Source organism: Gambusia affinis, linkage group LG10 (genome assembly GCF_019740435.1).
Source record: "Gambusia affinis linkage group LG10, SWU_Gaff_1.0, whole genome shotgun sequence".
In the NCBI taxonomy this organism is placed as follows: domain Eukaryota; kingdom Metazoa; phylum Chordata; class Actinopteri; order Cyprinodontiformes; family Poeciliidae; genus Gambusia; species Gambusia affinis.
The window spans coordinates 15,140,406-15,160,524 of record NC_057877.1 but is presented as its reverse complement, the minus strand read 5'-3'; the positions used below and the strand labels follow the sequence as shown (position 1 = coordinate 15,160,524).

The following is a 20,119-nucleotide window of genomic DNA, read 5'->3' as shown; positions in this document are numbered from 1 at the left end:
GAAGAGCAGAGCTTCCACTCCACCAGTAGAATAAAAAAATAAACAAAAATACAATATAGGTGTTTTACACTAAAAGATTAAAGTTTGTCCTAGTAATATCCTAAATGAAGTTGCACAATAAATTATAACATTAAAACATGTTTTTAATGTTTAAGCGAAATTATATCCTGCTACAAAAATATGTAACGTTTGGTTTAAAGTGTCCTTTATTTATTGAGGAAGTATGTTTTTGCTCAAATGTGATAAATATAGCCCAACGTAATGAGAACAACACGAAATATTAACATTTGATTGTAAAAATTATTGTTAGGAAAATAAAATTTTTAAGTCTGAGGAAACATGTTCTATTTTGTTTACTGTTAAAAATATAAAAATAAAGTAAACGTTTTACATTAAAAATACATGTAAAATATACACGCATAGACATGAGTACGGATTTATTTCTTTGTGCACACGTCTCATGATGTCATCAACTGACCTTTCTGGAGTCACGATTTAACTTCCGTGTCACGGAGCTAACATGGCGGTGAGTTCGTTGCTCGTTTGCTTTCTTTCTAATAGTTATTTACTCTGTCAAATTATAAAACATTGTTGGATTTTTTGCTAACCTGTAAGCGTGTTGAGATGAAGAACGGGTTTTCCAGTGTAATTATACTGCTGTTTTGTTTACATTTATGATTACCTCTGTTAGCAAGCTAAACTCATGCTAAATTCCGTCTGTGAGGGTTTTGTGTTTTAAAAACAACATACCCAAACTTTGGTTTCTGCAGGACAAAGAAAAGAAGAAGAAGGAAAGCATCTTCGACTTGTCTAAATACATCGACAAGACAATTCGTGTGAAGTTCCAAGGAGGAAGAGAGGGTAGGTAGCTTATATGTGCAAATGAGCTAAAGGAATTCAGTCATGTTTTAAATACACTGAGTGTTACCTCTTTGTTTCTCAGCCAGCGGCGTTCTGAAAGGGTTTGATCCACTGCTAAACCTGGTGCTGGACGGCACGATCGAGTATATGCGAGGTAAGTGGACACGTTTTAAGGCTGTAAAGCGCGATGAGAGGAGTTTAAATAACCAGTGGACTGCTGGCACTTCATCTCTTGCTCAGCCCAATATTACGGTACTTTGTATTCAGTTCTGCATCCAGGGCAAAAGAAAGTCGCTGATATACAGCCATTGTAAAAAGGACGAGCTCCCTTTTTCAAAGTTTTATGCATACACATATATTGGGTTTTGCTAAATGAGAGTCCATGTGATGCGTGTTTTTCTTTGACTGTTTTGCTGTGAAAATAGTTAAGTGTTGTCAGAAGATCTTGGTGTAAGGCACGTGATTTGTGGTTATAAATAAAGAGGGCAACGAAGTTCCTAACCAGAAACATGTCCGTATTTAAAAGTAAAATTTATTTTTTAGATAACAAGCAGAAAAATGCAGGTCTGCAAATATTTGTCTACAAGTTAGATTTATGTAACTTATTTTGGACAGGATTGACCATTACTGTTCCTGGAGAAACAAGTAAATTATATCAAATCTCCTTATGCAAAAAGAAAAAAAGTTTTTGTCTTCATTTGCTTACTTCTATGGAAAAGGAATATCCTCAAAAGACCAAAAACCTTTTAAAGTATGATCTTTCTCATAAACGTCTTTTAATGCACACTCTAATACAAAGTTGAACACAGAGCTACTTGTCTGACTGCAATCTGATTCTTGTAGTTTGAACTTTGTGTGAATCTGTGTGTAGATCCAGATGACCAGCTGAAGCTGACAGAAGACACCCGGCAGCTGGGGCTGGTGGTCTGCAGAGGAACCTCCGTAGTGCTGATCTGTCCTCAGGATGGCATGGAGGCCATACCAAACCCCTTCATACAACAGCAGGATGGCTAACTCTCTCGATTACTACTTAGTGGCACATACTTGATCTTTTTTGTTTGTTCATGGTTTCATTCTTTTCTTTTTTTTTTTAAACCCATTACAGGACAGTTCTAGTTCATAAAACAAACCTGTTGACTTAAGTTAAAAATCTACCATAAAATGAATCAAATGCACTTCACCTCTACTTTTTATGTAGCGTGGAAATGTTGCAAAGTTTTGTTTGCAAAGACCCCAAAAGTCTGGGAAGTGTTAACGTGACAATTTTATTTTATCTGTAGTATCTTTTATAATTCTTTGCTTTTGATAAGAAAATAAAGTGGAAAATCTAATTTTGCTGTTATAAGTCACTTTTTCTGTACATATTTACCAGAAAAGCAAGGCTCTGGCATGAGTAGTTGTTTGTACACATGCATCTCAAACACAGGGATATATTTCAAGTGGTAACTGTTGATTTTAAGGATAAAAGGTTACAGATAAGATGTTAGTCTACTTAAAGTACATGCATGTGAAACCTGGTCTTTGGTGCCCTTGCATTAATTACTGGGTCAGTGCTCTGTAACATTGAACCTATGGTTTCTTTAATAGCTGCCTTTGGCTCATCTGCATCTCTTAACCTCTATGGGTTTAAAGTCAGTGGGGACAGGTGCCAAGTCCCAATAGACAACGTTTATTAGGATTCATTAGTACACTGAAGCATAAAGTAAATAAATTTTTCCCAGTGGATGACTTGATAGACTTTGGAACCTTGTTTTCCTGTCTCAAATTTAATTTAATCTGAAAGAGGACTTTAGAAAACTGAACCGTAGTCATTTCATTTTAATCATTAGTCCAGGAAAGACCATTCTGCTCTGTCTCTGATTAAGGAGTAGTTTGACATGGGGAACACAACAGCCGAATCCCATCTCACACTTAAGTTTGTGTGGGTTTCACTCTTAAAACACCCACTCTTTATGTCTCTCCTCCTAACTTGAAACTTGTTTCATGTGTTTGAGGGCTACAGTTATCCTTTTTGCAAATTGAAAATGTGTAATTGATCTGTGTAATATACAAGCCTGTTATATCTACGTTACTAAAATTAATTTATTGAAATGTACCTGTGGTGGTTCCCAGTCGCAGTGAGCTCAGTGACCTGTCAACAGACCACTGAGTTCACCTTTTCATGCAGTAACAGAAGAATTTAATGATGATCTTTAGAGGGGAGTTTCTGTGTTTGAAGATAAGCCATTCAAGCTTGTCCACACACAAAGACACATTTGTGGTATTAGCCACTTTAAGACAGAATCACTTCAAGGAGGGGCGAGGTATTAGGTAGCAATGCTTATTTTTGGATTGTTCCTTTGAAGATAACATTGGTATTGATGTCTTAGTGGATAAGATGAGTTTTTTTTTTCTTAAAGAGGAGCCTCTGTTTGAATGTCATTTGTACTACTTGCAGAATCTATTCCTCTGGAAGTCTTATGGGTTTTTAGGACCTATGAATAAAAATGGTGGAATAAAAAGGCCAAATTCCTTCAGGCGTCGCCCCTCCTCTGCTGCTCAGTCGCTGTGTCAATAGAGCACAAGCTGTTCTGTTGGAGGAAGGCAAGGAGCTACACTATATACCTGCTTTTTGTTACTTACCACAGTTTTGATTGTAATGATGGATTAGTGGGCGTTTTAAATTTTCCAACAAACTATGGGAGGTGATAGGTGACAGGAGGAACCCCTGTGTACACCTGGGTGGAACCAAACAGGATCAGGACGGATGGACAGAGAGCTGAGCGGGGATTTCTGAGGCTGAATTGAACCTGTTGGAGTAAACAGGAACGGTGAATTTCCTGAGGCATAAGGACCTGACCCACCCCCAACTTGGGGGCAACAAATAGCAGACCTGATAGGCCCAATTCCCCCTTGTCCTCCATCTGTGCCTCTGCTTCTGAGAGAACTGTGGGTCATCTTTGTCTTTGCCTAGCGGAGTAATGACAGAAGAAAGAGGTGAGTGCGGCAGAAAGTCCTGGCTGTTTTTGTTATTGCTCAAGGTGATCCTCATTCAGTCAATGAGCGTAGAAAGACATTCAGAAAAAACAAAAAACGGTTTGGGAACATCTAGTCCATTTATTGGTGAACATCATGGCCTCTGTGGTATTCTTTACGCAGACCTCTGCCTGCACTTCTTAGTGGTTTGTTCTCAAGAGTTTTCCTGTTTTTTCAATCAGCTGTTTCAAAAAGATGTATAAGAATTAAGCTTCATGTTTCAGATTATTTTCTGTTTATCTGAAAGATGCACATTGCAATTTAAAACCCGGCCTTTTTATCAAACAAAATAAAGCTCTCTAGTTTTTGATTTGAAATACTTTTCCTACTGGGTGGGATTTAAAAAAATTTTTTTCCCTTCAATACCTTACAAATTCTTGTGAATTTTTTTTAAGCTAGGTCTGATTAAATGAAGAATGTAAATACTCACATATTCTTAAATAAATGTCTGGACTTTGAGTAGGCCATTCTAACTTATGAATATGCTTTGATCTAAACCAGTGTTTCTGAACCCACGGTCTTTCATGTTATAGAGCCTCGGCATGCATCCGGTGCTGATGAAGCCTGCTAATCAATCCTTTATTTAAGTCAGGTGTGTTGCAGGAAGGAAACCTCCAAAGAACAGGTTTGAGAAACATTGATCTAAACTGGTTCATTGTTGCTTTGGCTGCATGTTAAGGGTTATTATCCTGCTGGAAGGTGGGCCTCCACTCCAGTCATGACTCTTTTGCTGCCTCCTATAAGTTTTTGTCCAAGATTACCTTGTATTTAGTCCCCTCTTTTATTCCCATCAACTTTGTCCTCCTTCTTCTTTTGTACTGGTCTAAAGCATCCCCTTAGCATGATGCTACTAACACCATGTGTTATTGTGAGGATGGTGTGTTCAGGGGGAAATGCAACATCAGCTAAACAGCATTAAACATGTAGGTTACAAAGTTCCGTTTTGTCTCATCTGTGTCTTGGCTGCTTATGGAAATCTCTTCAAGTCTGGTTTATTTGACTGTGTTTCTGTTTTATCCTTAGGCTCGGTTCACTTTATGCATCCTTCACTGTGAAGACAGTTGAAAGTGAGGCTGGAGCTGGGAGTCCAAGATGGGCGTCAGTAAGGATGGCAGTGGAGGGTCGTGGTCACCTTCACCCTCCAACACCGGCTGTCATAAAGGCATTGTTGCAGTCTGCATCATCCTTTTCCTTATCGTTGGCATCTTTGCAGGCCTCGCTATTGGTGAGTCACAAGAGTTTTTATAGTTATGTTAATCACAAAACATAGTTGTTGTTGTTGTTTTTTTGTTCCTTTGACACCAGTTATACAGTTATAAGAAAAATTGGACTCCCCATTAAGGGTACTATGTAAAATTGACTTTTTTTTTTACATGTTATAATGTTATTCCCTCTTCAAAAACATACCTGGAAAGTTGCTTTGGTTCTTTCTTGGATGTTTGAGAAATCATTAAGTCTCCAGTGGCAGCCATTCAGGAGGTCCCTAAATGCTTGTTTTCACAACCCGCCACCTTTTCCAAGCCAAGCTTCTGCCTCACAGAGCCCCCCCCCTCACTATCCACTTCCCCATTCAGCTCCTTCTGACTACTGGCAAACTGTAATTTGGAAACACCTGGTGGAATTGCGCATCAGCTGATGTGAACTACTCATTGCTAATATTTCCCCTCTTTCGCTGACAGCATACCTGCTGGAGGAACCGCACGATTTCTTGGAGACCGTGGAGCTGAAGGGACTCAAGTACAGTCCTGATCTGGAGGATGGAAACTCTGGTTTCTCTATAATACTTTCCTCAGCTTTAAAGTCCAAAGTGAGGGCTGAAATGTCATATGGTAAAAACAGAAACATTTATGCAGAAGGATAACATTGTAATTTATTTTGCTATTTCAGGTTAAAGATATCTTCACTGCCTCATCGATATCAAAACATTATTATGACTGCAGCATTATTGCTTTTGGGTAAGTAAAAGAGGTAGTTTAACCAAGAGAAACTGTCTAATATGATAACACACTGAAGTGTGCTTATTTTTCTCTCTTTTACAGTAGCATACATGGTGATGTGATGGCAACATTAAGACTGTTCTTCAGGGTATCCAAAATACAGCAGTATTCAGATAACTTTGTTCGAGACCTGCTGAGAGCAGGGCTCAGCTCGGCGTTGCATGGGAAACCACTAGAGGTGCCTGGGTTTGGACAGTCCAGCACTATTGTCTTATTGGGTAACTATCATCATGATGATGATGAGCAAGTGAGAGAAAAGGGGATATCAGAGCTAAATGTTTCATTTCCAACAGGAGCCAGTGGGAAGTCGTTTTATGTAATTGGAGATGAGATGATAGGTGAGTTATTACATTTTTTGTTTTTCTAGACTTCAAAATCTCTGAATTTTTTGAAATATTCTATTTTAATTTATTTTTTAATTGTTTGTTTCACCCAAAAATTTGGATTTAAAATACATTAAGTCTGCCGTGCCTGTATAAGCCTTCACTCCTGCCAATTTAACTTTTTACATTTTGTCATGGGACACAACCACAAACCTTCATAATTTTTGGAAGGATTTTATGCTGATAAAGGACATAGTGTACAGTTATGACGTGGAAAGTGAAGTGATGCAGGAAAAACTCAGAAAAGTTACATCAGTTAACAGACAGAAAAATGGAGACCGGAGCACACAGAAGATAACTTAGTGGGAAAGTTGTGAAGAAGTTTAAATCAGAGTAATGTTCATTGCCTGGCATAACTGTAGCACTAAATTGACAGTCTGGGAAAAGAATGGGCTCAGATTTACATCTGTAGATGTGGAATGTTTTTGTACACCAGTCCCATAAAGCCTTCAGCTGTAATTGCAGCATGAGTCTGTACTATGAACTATTGACTTGGGAGGGCTGAATGCAAATGAACTCCTCATTTTTATATGCTTTCATTTTGGAAAACCATTCATAATATTTACTCCTTTAAACCATGATTAAAAACATTTGGTTTTGTGGTTGTAACAAAATAAAATGTAAAAAAAATCAAGAGAAATTAATACTTTAACAGACAACATCTAACTTCTGCTTCTTCTCTTACGATTTCAGGATTCCTTTTAAAATATTTTATTGTCTGTCTCTCTTACGAAGTCACTCTCTTCCACTCTCATCTAATTTCCTTCTCTTGCATCTGGGATTTTCAGAAAGGTGTCCAGAAAACGCTTACACCTGTGAAAACGGGGAATGTATTACCAAAAAAAACCCAGCGTGTGACTTCATCCCCGACTGTGCAGATGCATCCGATGAGGCTCGCTGTGGTAAGCAGCTTCCGAGTACAAGTGTTTGTAAGCAGGCACAGTTTGCAGAAAACGCAGCATGCATTACAAATACAGATCTCCTCCTGTTGATCCTGAACAGACTGCGGCCTACGCCCGGCAATGGGGAGTCGAATAGTTGGTGGTGAGGACGCCCGCCAAGGCGAGCTGCCCTGGCAGGTCAGCTTGAGGTACCACTGGAGGCACACATGTGGAGCCTCCATCATCAACGAGCGCTGGATCGTCAGTGCAGCACACTGCTTTGAAGGGTATTTTACTTGTGTGTGATTATTTATTTTATATTTATCCATCTCGAACATATTCCAAGGCTTGTATTTTTTTCTCATTTCAGTGCCAGCAATCCCAGTGAATGGACAGCACTGGTTGGAGCCAAGCTGGCCAACGGCATAGAGGCCGAGTCGAAAACGATTAACATCAAGTCGATAATTGTCAACCCTGAATACGACCCCATGACCAGCAACAACGATGTGACTGTCCTGGAGCTGGAGATGCCCCTCACCTTCAACTCCTACATCCAGCCTGTCTGCATTCCCCCTCCCTCCCACATCTTTGAGCCCGGTCAGAGCTGCATTGTGTCTGGGTGGGGCGCTTTGCAGCAGTTTAGCAGTGAGTTTGCGCATGCAAACACTTTATTCCATCAAATTTATAATTTAAAACAGAACGCAACTAGCATTAATATTAGACTTATGTTTATAGCAACATATTGTCCTAAATATTGCCTTGTGACATCAGTGTTCCTTCAATAAGTATTGTATTTTTGGCCTGCATTTATTTTTCCCATGCGCACACTAATTAAAAATAGAAACTTATTTGCAAATTCTTTATTACTTTACCAAGTCATGTATTGATTTGCACTGTGTCCTTCTTCTGTTGTTCAGCACATGTTCCCAATACGCTGCAGAAAGCGTTGGTTAAGATCATAGACTCCAAGGCGTGCAATCAGTCGTCAGTGTACAGAGGTGCCATTACTCACAAAATGATGTGTGCTGGATTCCTGCAGGGGAAGGTGGACTCCTGTCAGGTCAGTGGAAACTCACATAAGGTGGAGTTTCTAATTTTCCAATTTTGTCCTGCAGCATTTATTGACGATCTCTGGGATCAAAGGTGATTCATTCCTAAAACAAATCCTATGGGTCACACAAAACTATTGTTGTGATTATCTGCTATCTTAATAAGGACAACTTCTTATAGGAAATTGTCCTGTATAAGAACACCGTGGCTAATAACTACAGAAACTAACAATGGCCATTAGCCTCTGTAAAGAAAACATTATAAGATTCAGAAATTTCAAATTAAGATTTCGTGGCTTAGCCAGACAAACTTCTGACAGGATTTCTTCAGTTAAACCCATGTCCATGTGTCTGACCTGCAGGGTGACTCTGGAGGGCCCCTTGTGTGCGAGGGCGGACCAGGGAGGTTCTTTCTGGCTGGGGTGGTGAGCTGGGGTGTGGGTTGTGCCCAGGTCAACAGGCCTGGAGTTTATGCCCGCGTCACCAAGCTCAGAAACTTTATTCTAAAATACACAGATCCAGCTTTGGTCAATGATCAAGTAAAGCCTGTTCCAACAATACAAGCCCCATTGACCAGTAAGTCCTCTGGGAGCCTCCCAATGCCACAGAGCCTGGCAACAGATGAACCTGCTGGAGTCCCTCAACCTGGTAATGTGGCCATCAAAACTGGGAATTTATTTCTTATTACAAATAATCCCATGCCCATGACATTAATACTTTTATGTATTCCAGCCACAAACTGCAGTGAGAACTTCCAATGTGGCTCCAGTTTGTGCATCAGTAAAATCAACCCGGAGTGTGACAGAATCCCTGATTGCCCCAATGAAGCCGACGAGAAAAACTGTGGTAATGTTTATGGGCGTAAAACACAGTGAATGTTGGGTTTTGACAACTTGGTTCTTGAGCTGTGTCTTTGCTCCAGACTGTGGTGTTCGTCCTGCCCTGGGCGTTCAGCGGATCATAGGTGGAGTCACGGCTCGGCGGGGAGAGTGGCCGTGGACTGGCAGTCTGCAGTACCAGAAACAACATCGCTGTGGCACCACGCTCATTCACAAGAAGTGGTTACTGACTGCTGCACACTGTTTTAACAGGTGCAAATATCTCCAATAAAATAAACATGTTTTAATCATAATAAAAGGCCTCAACTAACAGTTTTATTTTATGGTTTTCATCCATAGTGATTCTAGCCCCACTGAGTGGGCTGTAAGCCTCGGGTCTGTGCTGCGGTCTGGGTTAGGTGCGTTGGTTATTCCCATACAGAGAGTGATCATCCACCCGGCTTTCAATGGCACCAACATGGACCATGATGTGGCTCTGGTGGAGCTGGCAGTCCAGGCCCCGGTGTCCTACACCATCCAGCTGGTGTGTCTTCCCTCGCCGGTGCATCTCTTCCTGGAGAACTCGGAGTGCTACATCACAGGCTGGGGATCCATGAAGGAAGGAGGTGAGAGTCACACAAAACGTTTTTATGTTGCATGTTTTTGATAACCAAACAAGTTTTATAATAAAATAATTCCTGCATATCCATAAAAATTATTATTTTTACTATTATCTGAAAAGAAAAACAATCTAAGCCAAACTGACCCTATGTGAAAAGGTAATTCCCACATTGAAATTTTACCTGGTAAAATGACACCAAAAACTATCCTCAAGAGTTTGAAATAATCAGTAATGTCTAGCAACATTGCTGATTAAGTGTTTGAAGCACTTTAGCACAATTTAAGGTTATGTATGTCCAAATTATAAATATTACGATAAATATTGTGGTTATCATGTATGACGTTAGAGGTAATTTCACCTTAAATAGGTATTACTAAGCATATGAAATTTTGTCACAATAATCATTAAAACTGAAAATAAATTCACTCATATTCCATTTGATGAACTGGATGAAGGGTTTGAATATTTTTTCTAATTTTTATTATTAAATATTAGTGGTATATTCTACAAAACACCATTATATTTGCTACATTGAAGTTTTAGTGCCATTTTTTTAATAATATTGATCCAGTAAGGATAATTATTTCCCCCAGGCTCTCTGACCAACCTGCTGCAGAAAGCTGCCGTGAACATCATTGATCAGGAAGACTGTCAGCTGTCATATGGCAACGTGCTGACTCCCAGCATGATGTGTGCCGGATTCATGGAGGGAGGACGGGACACCTGCCTGGTACGAAACACTGTGTGATATCATTTTAAAAAGAAATATATCGGTGCCTGTTTTTATGCCAAGCTTCTGGGTGGTCCACTCTTGGCAGTTTCTGGGCAGTAACAAGAAGCTCTCAGGGGTTCTGGAAAGTTGGGCCCTTTTTTAAACAGTGGTTGAGTAGTTCAGTGAGAGCAAAGTGAAGCTCTCCCTTCATACCTTAAAGGTTTCTAGGACTTTGGAAACCCAAATATGGCAGAATGGAGTCGCAAGACATTAGAGAAGAAAGAAGAATGTGGTAAAAGTTGGCTTTTTTGAATCTCCTTAGGCACATCTAACCTTGTTTAATTGTCCTTTGATTGTCCTTAGTCAAAGCACCTGGTCACATAATTTCATTTTTAATTATGTTATGTGAATTATACAGCTCTGTAAAAAAAAAAAAAAACCTCAAAAAGTTGATCATAAAGACTGATAGGTTTGAAGTTCAGCAGTATGTAACCCGACCATGCTGTTTCCTTTACGGCTTCAATAATTTTTCTCCAAACGTCTCATTACTTGGTGTTTTATTACATTACATATTTAGTTGAAAATTAGAACAAAAGCTAAAAATCTGATTGCTGAAAATATATACTTCTTGTATATATACTCCACTATATTTTCAATTGAAAAAAAAAAAAAATTAAAATAATAAAAAAAAAATGTATATAGCTCTAGTTTTTCCAAATGTTCATTGTATTACCTGTAAACTGCAGTCAGGTGCCACAAACAGCCCAAAGTTCTCCTTTTATTTACCAGAGACCTAAAAATGAGGCCATTTGTATTTTGGTTTAAATAACCAAACTCTTGATGTTTCCAGGGGGATTCTGGTGGGCCGTTGACGTGCCGCCATCACTCTGGCCCGTGGTTTATCGCTGGTGTGACCAGCTGGGGACACGGATGTGGACGAACTGGTTTTCCAGGGGTTTATACTCGGGTGACCTCTGTCAGGAAATGGATTTCAACACACCTACCTTTCTGATGAGGGAGGAAAAAAACTGTCTGTAGAGGAAAAACCTGCGGAAACAGTGGATTTTACTGATGCATCTTCTCCACGTTCCCATACTGTACAAGAACTAAAGTCATACCAAAAGGCAGATAAACATTTCCTCAGTTAACAAAACCCTGACCTATGTGTCATGGGTGCTGTTTGCAACACTGTGCAATAGCCTAACCTGGATCATTCAACATGTACTGATGAAGCAATCATCTGCTGTGGGTACCTCACTACTAACAGTTGCATGATTAAAATTATTTATTACACTTATTTATTTTCCTGATAGGTATGAATACAAGGGTGCTGTTTCTTTTATTTTTATACCATGTGGCTTTCTGAGAGTACACTGACCAGCCTCAGCATTAAAAACCACTGATCAGCATGGATCTGCTTATTGCAGTGCTGCGTGATGCTGGAGATCCCTGCATCTTGACATTTATTGGGATGTTCTGAATTCCTGCAAAGTTGCACCTTTCTACACAATACTAATGTCTCAGGTATAGCACAAAAAAATTTTTTATATGGCCTCCAAATTTGGATTGCAACCTGATTGTGCAACAATGGGATGTGCAGTAATATTATAGTTCTTACTCATTTCTTAAATATGATTGCATCCGTACCTCATCTTTAGAGGTAATTTACATATATATATATATATATATATATATAAAAAAGAAAAAGGTTAGATTTTTTTAAGTTTTCCGTGAGATTAAGATGCTACAGGCGTTTTACTCATCTATCCCAGCTAAGCTAGCAAATTTATCTGAGGTTGTTACAGAGGTCTGGGGTGCACAAACATTCAGCTGGTGTTCAATGCTGTTGATAAACTGTGTATTGTTCATTTATAGGTTCATTTATTTTTCTTTAGAAATTCAGTGTCGTACTTTTAAGACAAGATGGGTTTTCTTGGGAAAGTGTGTGTAAAAAATACTTAGACTAACTTGAGCTTTATAAATGAAACTTGTAGTGTTCTTTCAAGCATACTTGATGAGACGCATATCTGATTAACCAGATTTATTTTTTTATTTCTTTTTTTCCAATTAAAATAATTTCTTTTTACACACAATTCCTCTGCAGTCGGTGCTTAGAGGCTTCTCTCACTCAAACTATGCAGGTGGGTTGTACTTCCCTGTATGCCTGAGCAGCTACACACACAGAGCTGAGAACAGTGCTGTATCCTGACTGTGTGAAGCAGAGCCCGGCTGAAACAAGCCCACCACTGTGGAAGGGCAGCAGCTAGAGTAACACATAGGAGACATGTCAGACAAAACAGTTTTGTTCTTCAGCTGTAGCTTGATATAGGCTGGCTGGAGGGCTGTGAATGTCAGTTGTGAGACTTTAAAGTTACAGTTAATGTTGCCAACAGGACCACATTATGTTTATTATAATTAGGTCAAAAGTTTTGCTTGTTTATGTTTTAGCTCAGAGCCCCAATGGCATTCTGAGACAGGATTTCAGGTGAAATCCTCTCCACCTGCAGACTGAAGGAGTTGGCAAGCTTTATCCAATAACATTAACACATCAACTGTCAATCAACTTAGCCTAAGCCAGATTTGTGAGCGTCTGAGGATGTAGCTGCAGGCGAATGTATAACTAGAGGGGAAATCAATTAAAAAGATGTATAGATATTGAGTGGCATGTGTGATTTATAGAGTGTAAATACATAAGTTCTAGGAGGGGATTTAACAGGGTTTAGATTAGAGGGCTTCACCTGTGTGCCTTCATTTTCTTCTGTTTGTCCTTCAATGTACCCTTGTCAGCATGTAAAGTGTTTCTGTCCAGTCCAATCATTTTCCCAGATAAACAACAGCCTTTGCACCATCTGTTACTGCATTTAATACATATGACAGGAATAATTAAACTGTATTGGCAAACTTTTCCTCAAAAGTAAAAATAAAAATGTCCACAAAGATTCTGTTACGGGTCAGAGTCCACAGGCCTCATCTGTCTATGACTGTGACAGACGAGGGGGTGTTGTGCTGCTGACGACGTACACCTGCTCCAGTGCTGCACTGTGCTGGTCCTCATTCTAGCAGCAGCGACCCAACAAAGAGAAGTAGGTAGAGTGTTTTGAAGTTTTTTCACATTCGAGCTCGTTCTCTCTGCAGCCGGGAGTTGTATGTTCGGGACACAGTGTTCCAGGCATCCATATATCTGTCCATGCACATGGCGATGCATTTCTGAGAGGGAAAAAAAACAAAACAGGTGCAGCATCTTGTAAGAGAGATGTTTAAGTTCTGTTTTTAAAGGGCAAAGAAAGCCCTAAGATTTATTGTTATCAATGTTGAATTCCTTTGACAGATATATATTGCAATGAAGGTTGCTATTTGAAATACTGTGCAGCACTAGTTGTTATGACAAAGAAAAAAAGCTAAACTTTTAATTATTGCATTATTATGAACCAAATCAATTGTTCAGATGAGGATATTTCTCGGATTTCTTTTGTCTGACGGTCATGTGTGAAATTGAACGTTTCAGTGTAATGTCAGGAGTCAGTGATTAATCAATTAATGGATTAACTTATTGTTATAGTGTGCATTGAAAATAAGACACAGGAAGCAGCAACATTAAATGTGATTACTTTTATGTAATGTATAATCACATTGCAACTTCTTTAAAATCCTTCTAAATGTTTAATTTAAAAAACACTTATTAAAATGTGATATTCATAAGGCATAGTTTAAAGAATGAACCTTAAACATCAGCTACAAATTTGACGCTTTGAGATCATTTCTATGCTCTTGCGGTCCCCCTATTAGCTTAGCTAGCTTGCACCGTAAGCAGAGTAGATATAGAAATAACCAAACGCACAGGGGAGATATTACACAGTTACATCGCGATCATAACTACATCATCTAAACTAAACAAAAATAATAATACAAAAAGTTTATACAAACTTCTGAGTCGGTGAGTGGTGTAATTAAAAAACAACAACTTTGGCCATCTCTAAAACTCATACCTGTTCAGAATTGTCCAATGAGCTTCCAGGCTTTCCTATACACTTCTTGAAGCATTTATCAGTCATTCTCTGAAGCATAAAAACAGTGGTCATTGTAACACTTTACAGGCATTCAGAGTGGGTAACACAAGCAAACCTATATTCTATATTAAAACCAGTGATTATTTTAAAACATTCCTTTCTATACTAGCTGACAAATTATCGGCTGTATCAAAATATATTTGCAGTGGCAATCACACGTAACACACAGCTTAACTGTATCTCGTTAGCTTAGCATCAAAGATCCATTGGTTTACCTGCAGGAGCTCCTGAGCGTTAGCCACCGCGATTTGGACCTTAACTTGCTCCATGATGGTCCCGGCGTCTATTTTACCGCCGGACCCTCCTGCTGAAAAGTCTGACCCGAACCCGTCCATCTCCACCAGTGTCCGGTTCAAAACAGATACTTTATTAAGCTGGTTTACGGCTACACGTGCAGACTACGGCTGCTAGGTTTCATACAGTTTCCAGTGCCCTTGACAAAGAAGGAAGACGTTATTTGTCATTTCCGTCAAAAAAAGTACTTTGCATCATGGGAAATGAAGTTCTGTAAATAGACTCAAAGTAACGTTCCTCTTTTAGTAATTCAACATTTGTCTTATTTATACCCATCAGCTGTTAAAAAAATAAAATAAAATAAAAATAAATTGAATATATATATTCAATTTATATATATATATATATATATATATATATTTATATTTATATATATATATATATATATATATATATATATATATATATATATTTAAGCAATGAAAAGGAAGCTAGCAGAGTCACCCCAAATGGTTGCACCTTTTGATAGCGGCCATTTGGCTCGCTGTCCAGGACAGCTCTTGGAGGATATCCCAAAAATACTGAGTAATAGTTCAACAGCTATGCTGATGAGCTATTCTGTCAGTCTGAATTTATTTCTTGGTTAAAACAGTGTTTCCATACCCTGGTCCATAAAGCACACTGCCCTGCCTGCTTTAGGTCAGGGGTCTTCAAATCCAGGCCTTGAGGGCTGAAGTCCTGCAACTTCTAGACATGTCCCATGGTCTAACACACATGAATCAAATGGTTGAATTACCTCCTCAGGATGCAGTTAAGTTCCCCTGAGCCCTGCTAATGCTGCTGAATTCAGGAATGTTTTATTGCTTAAAACATCAGAAAACATTATAATATTCTTTAAAGATTGTGTTAAGAAACAATAAGGTTTTCTGTAATGTTTGAATTCTAGAATGTGTGGATATGATTCTTTGTCTGTGAAATATTTGTTACTTTTTGGGTGTTTTTCTTGCAGTGGCCATCTTGGAACCCTGCAAAGGAAGAGGCCCGCCTCAAACCCAGCTCTTTTATGGAAGGAGTATGATGGATGGAGTTTGATTGGCTGGGGGTAAATTGAGAAGGTGGGGATAACCAGTATATAGGTGGACTGCTGGCTGTAGCAGGGACGGACTCCAGCATCATAGCACAGTTGCTGGAGGCCTAATAAACCAGCTTTGTTTGTTGTACAGCCAAGTTTGCTGATTTTTTTCTTTCCTTCCACACCACACCTCTCAGTGTAACAGATGGTAAAGTACTATATTGAAAATCAATTAAAAAGCAGCTAAATTTCAAAGAAAAGATTGCAAATGGTTCAGAAGTCCTTGAGACATATTGCTGAAGATGACTTTTAATGATTCTAAAACTCAATACTTTTGTCAGTAAAGCCTTAAAGTGGGACTTATTTGTGTGCTAACAGTTTTTTAATGATTATTGTTTGTTCTGCACAGTCAGAAGGTCCAGAGATTAACAAAGTTCTCTGTATGTGTAGTTATGAGTTAATCCAAATCTCAAACCCTCATCAAGTACACGCGTTACTGGACATTTACCACAAGGTGGAGACACACTCCACACAGCCAAATCAGAGCAAAATAAAATCCTGTTGAGCATTTTTCTAAATGTTGCACCAACAAATACTGCTGTATTGTTCACAAAACATTGATATCTTTTATTGCCTGCTTAGGGATGCTACCTTTAATCCATTGCAAACATCTATAAACTGAGTTTAAACATTCCTATGGTTTAGCATAGGAAACCCTTTATCTTTTATTTGGGATAAAGGCAAACAGTTAAACACCAATATTTCCACAATTCATTAAAGAATCTCTAAATATTCAACATTTTTTAATGATTTGAACTTTTTATTTGTTCATTGCTGAGAGCTTGGGAGGGAAGACGAGCCCTATAAAGTCTCCTCGCCTTATGTTTCAGACGTTGACCTCAGTGGGAAGACCACCTGGCTTGAGTGAACAAACATGTGGCGCAGTGAGCCCTTTGGCAACAATAAAGTAACGGTTACTGTTCTCCAAACGGACAGTGGTGAAGTGAAGACTCGTAGGGGTATTAGGGGATAATTGTGGGGGGTCTGATGAGCAGGCGGGCCTCCCTTTGAGTATTTAATGAACAGTTACACAATGCTTGTATAGAGGAACAAGCACAGAGTCCTCAGAAGGGTTTGGCTGGTGGAGGGGGAGGGTCATAGAGCACCAAAATGAATTAACCCAAGATTATAATCATGAGTTCATTATTCTAATCTCTTTAAAATCTTAATCTCCTTCAGGCCCACTTGTGTGTATGAAAGCATTTGGTCCAGTCAGCTTTCAGACAAGGCTCCAGTGAGGCCAGGCGGCCACGGTTATGAAAATATAAATTACAAGAGTATGTGGTTACTGATGCTGAGCTTTGAAGTTACACCCTGACTGTCGGTAGGGACCTCCAAGTGTGAAGCAGTGCAATGCTTGCAGAATGATTCATACCCAGTGTTTTTATTTTTTTTTTTATTTCGTCCTGCTTTAATCAGAAACAGCAATACATTTTGTAAGGATTTTATCTGATTGAATATGACAAAGTAGGGCGTAATTATGAAGATAAATGATGTGTTCTGTTAAAGGTTTTTACAAATACATTTCTTACATCTGCATTAAAGCTTCACAAGTAAATTACAGCACTAAGTCTTGTGAGATCTGCTTCAATCAGCTTTCCACAAATTTGCCCATTTTTCTGTTTGCAAAATAGCTTAAACTCAGACAAAGTTTAAGCTTTGGAATCCTTGAACATGTCTTGCCACAGATTCATAGCTGGATTTAGGTCTCAATTTTTACTCGTCTGCTCAAATACAACCATGTACATGTATTAAAGTTAACTATTCTAATTTAACTCTATTTTAGGGAATGTTCTTTTGCAGTAAAGTGCATCTCTAACCTCTGCCTGAAATATTTTTCAGCATCTAACAAATGTTTTCAGCTTTGTCCCGTATTTAGCTGTATCCTTCTTCACATCATTGCTGCTTTCTTGTTTCCACTAGAGAATGTGGAAACATGATCAGGCTGCCATCATGTTACACTATACAGCTGATGTGTATTCAAGCCGATATGTGATGTTAGTTTTCTGCCAAACTCTGAAAGTTCAATTTTGATCCCATTTGACATGGGAGTTCTTTTGCTGGATCCCCTATACTGACTTGTGGCAAAAAGTAAAAGACTTATGACTTTCTTTCAATAATGGTTTTTCTATGGTCACTTCTCCATAAATGGCAGATTTGTAGAGCTGTGGACCACTAGCTCCTCCAGAGTTAACATTTTATTATTTGACTTTACTTACTCTAGTCTGCATTAGGTTCGAAATACTAACGGATGTCTCACTTTTAAGAATCTTATTCATAAAGAAATGCAAGCTATATGTTTAATTTCTCAGTTATGCACTACCTTGTGTTTGTCTCATGAAATCACACTAAAAATAATGAGGGTAGTGGTTGTAATGCAGCAGAATGTGGAACAGCTCAAAGGTATGAGTACTTTTGCAGGACTGCATAATAATTTGACATGACTAGCACTGAAATTGGAAGCTATCATTGTGAAAACACTGAGAAGCAGAGTATGAAAATGGAGATTACTGAAAAACAGACATGCTTCTCATCCACACAAACTGTGACAGCTGAGGAACAGCAGAAGCTTTGAAGTTTCAGAAGCAGCTGCTGAGTGACAGTAAGAGGGAGCGAGGAGCTCGTAGACGGGAAGGGGAAACCTGAGAAGTGTGGAATCTACTCTGCAAGTTGGGGTCCTGCTGCTGTGGGTCACTCAGCTTAGAGCAAAAAAAAAAAGGGTCTCCCAAAATGTATGTTCATTAAATAAGCAAATAATATAATTTTTTGCTTTGAAGTGTATTAATGACTTGTCAAAACGTGAAAAACAGGTACTGCTAATGACTGTGCTCCTTCAGTAAACCATAGCAGCAGGTTGCACAATAGAGGAACTGGCGCACCTAAATACAGCTTTTCTCTCATGACATTAAATACACTTGTGGACAAGTTCAGGCATAGTCCAACAGAGATAGCTTTAATTTTTCAAATACCTAAAGATATCTGTCACTAAAATATTCAGGGAAATCTGACACACCTTTTATTTTGAAATGCACTTTGCAACATAAACACAAGCTTCTGTTGTTCAGTGTTGATTCTTGATTTCTTTGTATGTGCAGGCTGAATTTGATGGATTACAAGTAGGCGTTAACGTTTTCTTCTGGGAGCCTGCCTGAAATGCAGGGACATTCTTTAAAAAGTTCTTTTAAAACCTCACAAGCACTCATATCCTGCAGAAAATGTTGGGAATTTCACTAAAGAAGCAATTTGAGGCGCCTCAGAAAAGCTTAACCTGCAATCATATGATCATTGAGAATGTTGGTTAGGCCTGTGTGGAGTTAGTTGAGCCGATGAGTGCACGCAATCCTAATGTCCTTTTTAGCGCTTAAGTAAAAATGCGAAAAGTAATCTGAGATTAATTTTTTTGCAAAATCACAAGATGACAGACATCTAGGACACAGAATCACATGGAACTGTATTTGCCACCCTTACGGAGGATTTCAAAGGGGACAAAGAAACCAGCAAAACATTGCGTGAACATATAAAATGCAAAATGTTTTTGGGAAACATTCCTTGGAATGAGACAAAAGTTTAACTTTCTGAAAGGTAAGGAGACATATCTGATTGATATGCACTATAGTCAAAAAAACCCCTCCAATGTGTTGGAATTAAAGCATTTCTTCAAAGAATAGTCGGTCAACATTTCTCTACATCAATGGATAAGGCTCATGGGCATCACCAATACTTGCAGTTGTTGCAAGCAAAGGTAACACACCAAGTTACTAGACTCAGAGGTGCAATGAATTTTTCATGTAAAAAATGAAACCAGGGTGGTTGTTTGCTCAGCATTTGATGATTTGAAATATGCAAGTATAACAAAAAAGAAGAAAAATTAAGGAATCTATAAGGGGGCAAGTTCAACTTTTATGTCTAACAATACTTTGCATCTTTTACACTGGGACCACAACAGTTTTTGCATTCAAAACCATTTTTAAGCAATCACTAGGATTTTTTTCTTGGGAGTGTGCAGCTTTGATGTATCATTCAGGTGTTGAAACTTGGTTTAATGTAAATAAAGAACAATCTAGCTTCTAACTGGAAAAACCTGAATAATTCAGTCAGCGTTTCTGTGAGTTAGATGTCTTTGAAGTGTCACATGTATGATCAAGAGACTCATTACTTTGTAATGCAAGCCAGGATTTCAGTGCATTTCAAAGACAGTATTGTGCTTGGTTTCTTTCTGAGCACTTTGTGTTTTATTTGCTTTGTAGCCTTAGTGGGTAAAAATGTTGCAGCTTTGGCAAAGGAAGCATGCAGGAATTTACAAAAAGCAAATCATGAAACAAAAAATTATTGGTAAACAACATAAACT

General features: G+C 38.7%; 3 protein-coding genes across 7 annotated transcripts; 2 read left to right on the top strand and 1 right to left on the bottom strand.

The window, feature by feature from the left end:
• The first annotated feature begins 439 nt into the window (after positions 1-439).
• Positions 440-2,192, top strand: lsm7 (LSM7 homolog, U6 small nuclear RNA and mRNA degradation associated). Of its 2 annotated transcripts, none has more exons than XM_044129414.1 (4): positions 440-526; positions 771-861; positions 944-1,015; positions 1,733-2,192. In XM_044129414.1, exons 1-4 carry the CDS (start codon positions 521-523, stop codon positions 1,873-1,875), a joined length of 312 nt encoding a protein of 103 aa, XP_043985349.1. In that variant the 5' UTR covers positions 440-520; the 3' UTR covers positions 1,876-2,192. The 2 variants fall into 2 exon arrangements, with proteins under 2 accessions (XP_043985349.1, XP_043985348.1); XM_044129413.1 differs by having other exon boundaries at positions 508-645.
• Positions 2,193-3,495: 1,303 nt separating this feature from the next.
• On the top strand, positions 3,496-11,631 carry tmprss9 (transmembrane serine protease 9). Of its 4 annotated transcripts, none has more exons than XM_044129405.1 (17): positions 3,496-3,837; positions 4,410-4,501; positions 4,900-5,101; positions 5,556-5,683; positions 5,764-5,831; positions 5,916-6,091; positions 6,167-6,211; positions 7,045-7,158; positions 7,259-7,424; positions 7,508-7,782; positions 8,055-8,197; positions 8,549-8,834; positions 8,919-9,032; positions 9,109-9,277; positions 9,365-9,630; positions 10,220-10,356; positions 11,189-11,631. In XM_044129405.1, exons 3-17 carry the CDS (start codon positions 4,969-4,971, stop codon positions 11,348-11,350), a joined length of 2,382 nt encoding a protein of 793 aa, XP_043985340.1. In that variant the 5' UTR covers positions 3,496-3,837; positions 4,410-4,501; positions 4,900-4,968; the 3' UTR covers positions 11,351-11,631. The 4 variants fall into 4 exon arrangements, with proteins under 4 accessions (XP_043985340.1, XP_043985342.1, XP_043985341.1 ...); XM_044129407.1 differs by lacking the exon at positions 3,496-3,837 and adding an exon at positions 4,008-4,022; XM_044129406.1 differs by lacking the exon at positions 3,496-3,837 and having other exon boundaries at positions 4,489-4,799.
• Positions 11,632-13,183: 1,552 nt separating this feature from the next.
• timm13 (translocase of inner mitochondrial membrane 13 homolog (yeast)) lies at positions 13,184-14,867 on the bottom strand. The gene is made up of 3 exons (XM_044129415.1): positions 14,621-14,867; positions 14,325-14,393; positions 13,184-13,545 (listed from the first exon to the last, which is right to left on the bottom strand). Exons 1-3 carry the CDS (start codon positions 14,738-14,740, stop codon positions 13,447-13,449), a joined length of 288 nt encoding a protein of 95 aa, XP_043985350.1. The 5' UTR covers positions 14,741-14,867; the 3' UTR covers positions 13,184-13,446.
• Positions 14,868-20,119: the final 5,252 nt, after the last annotated feature.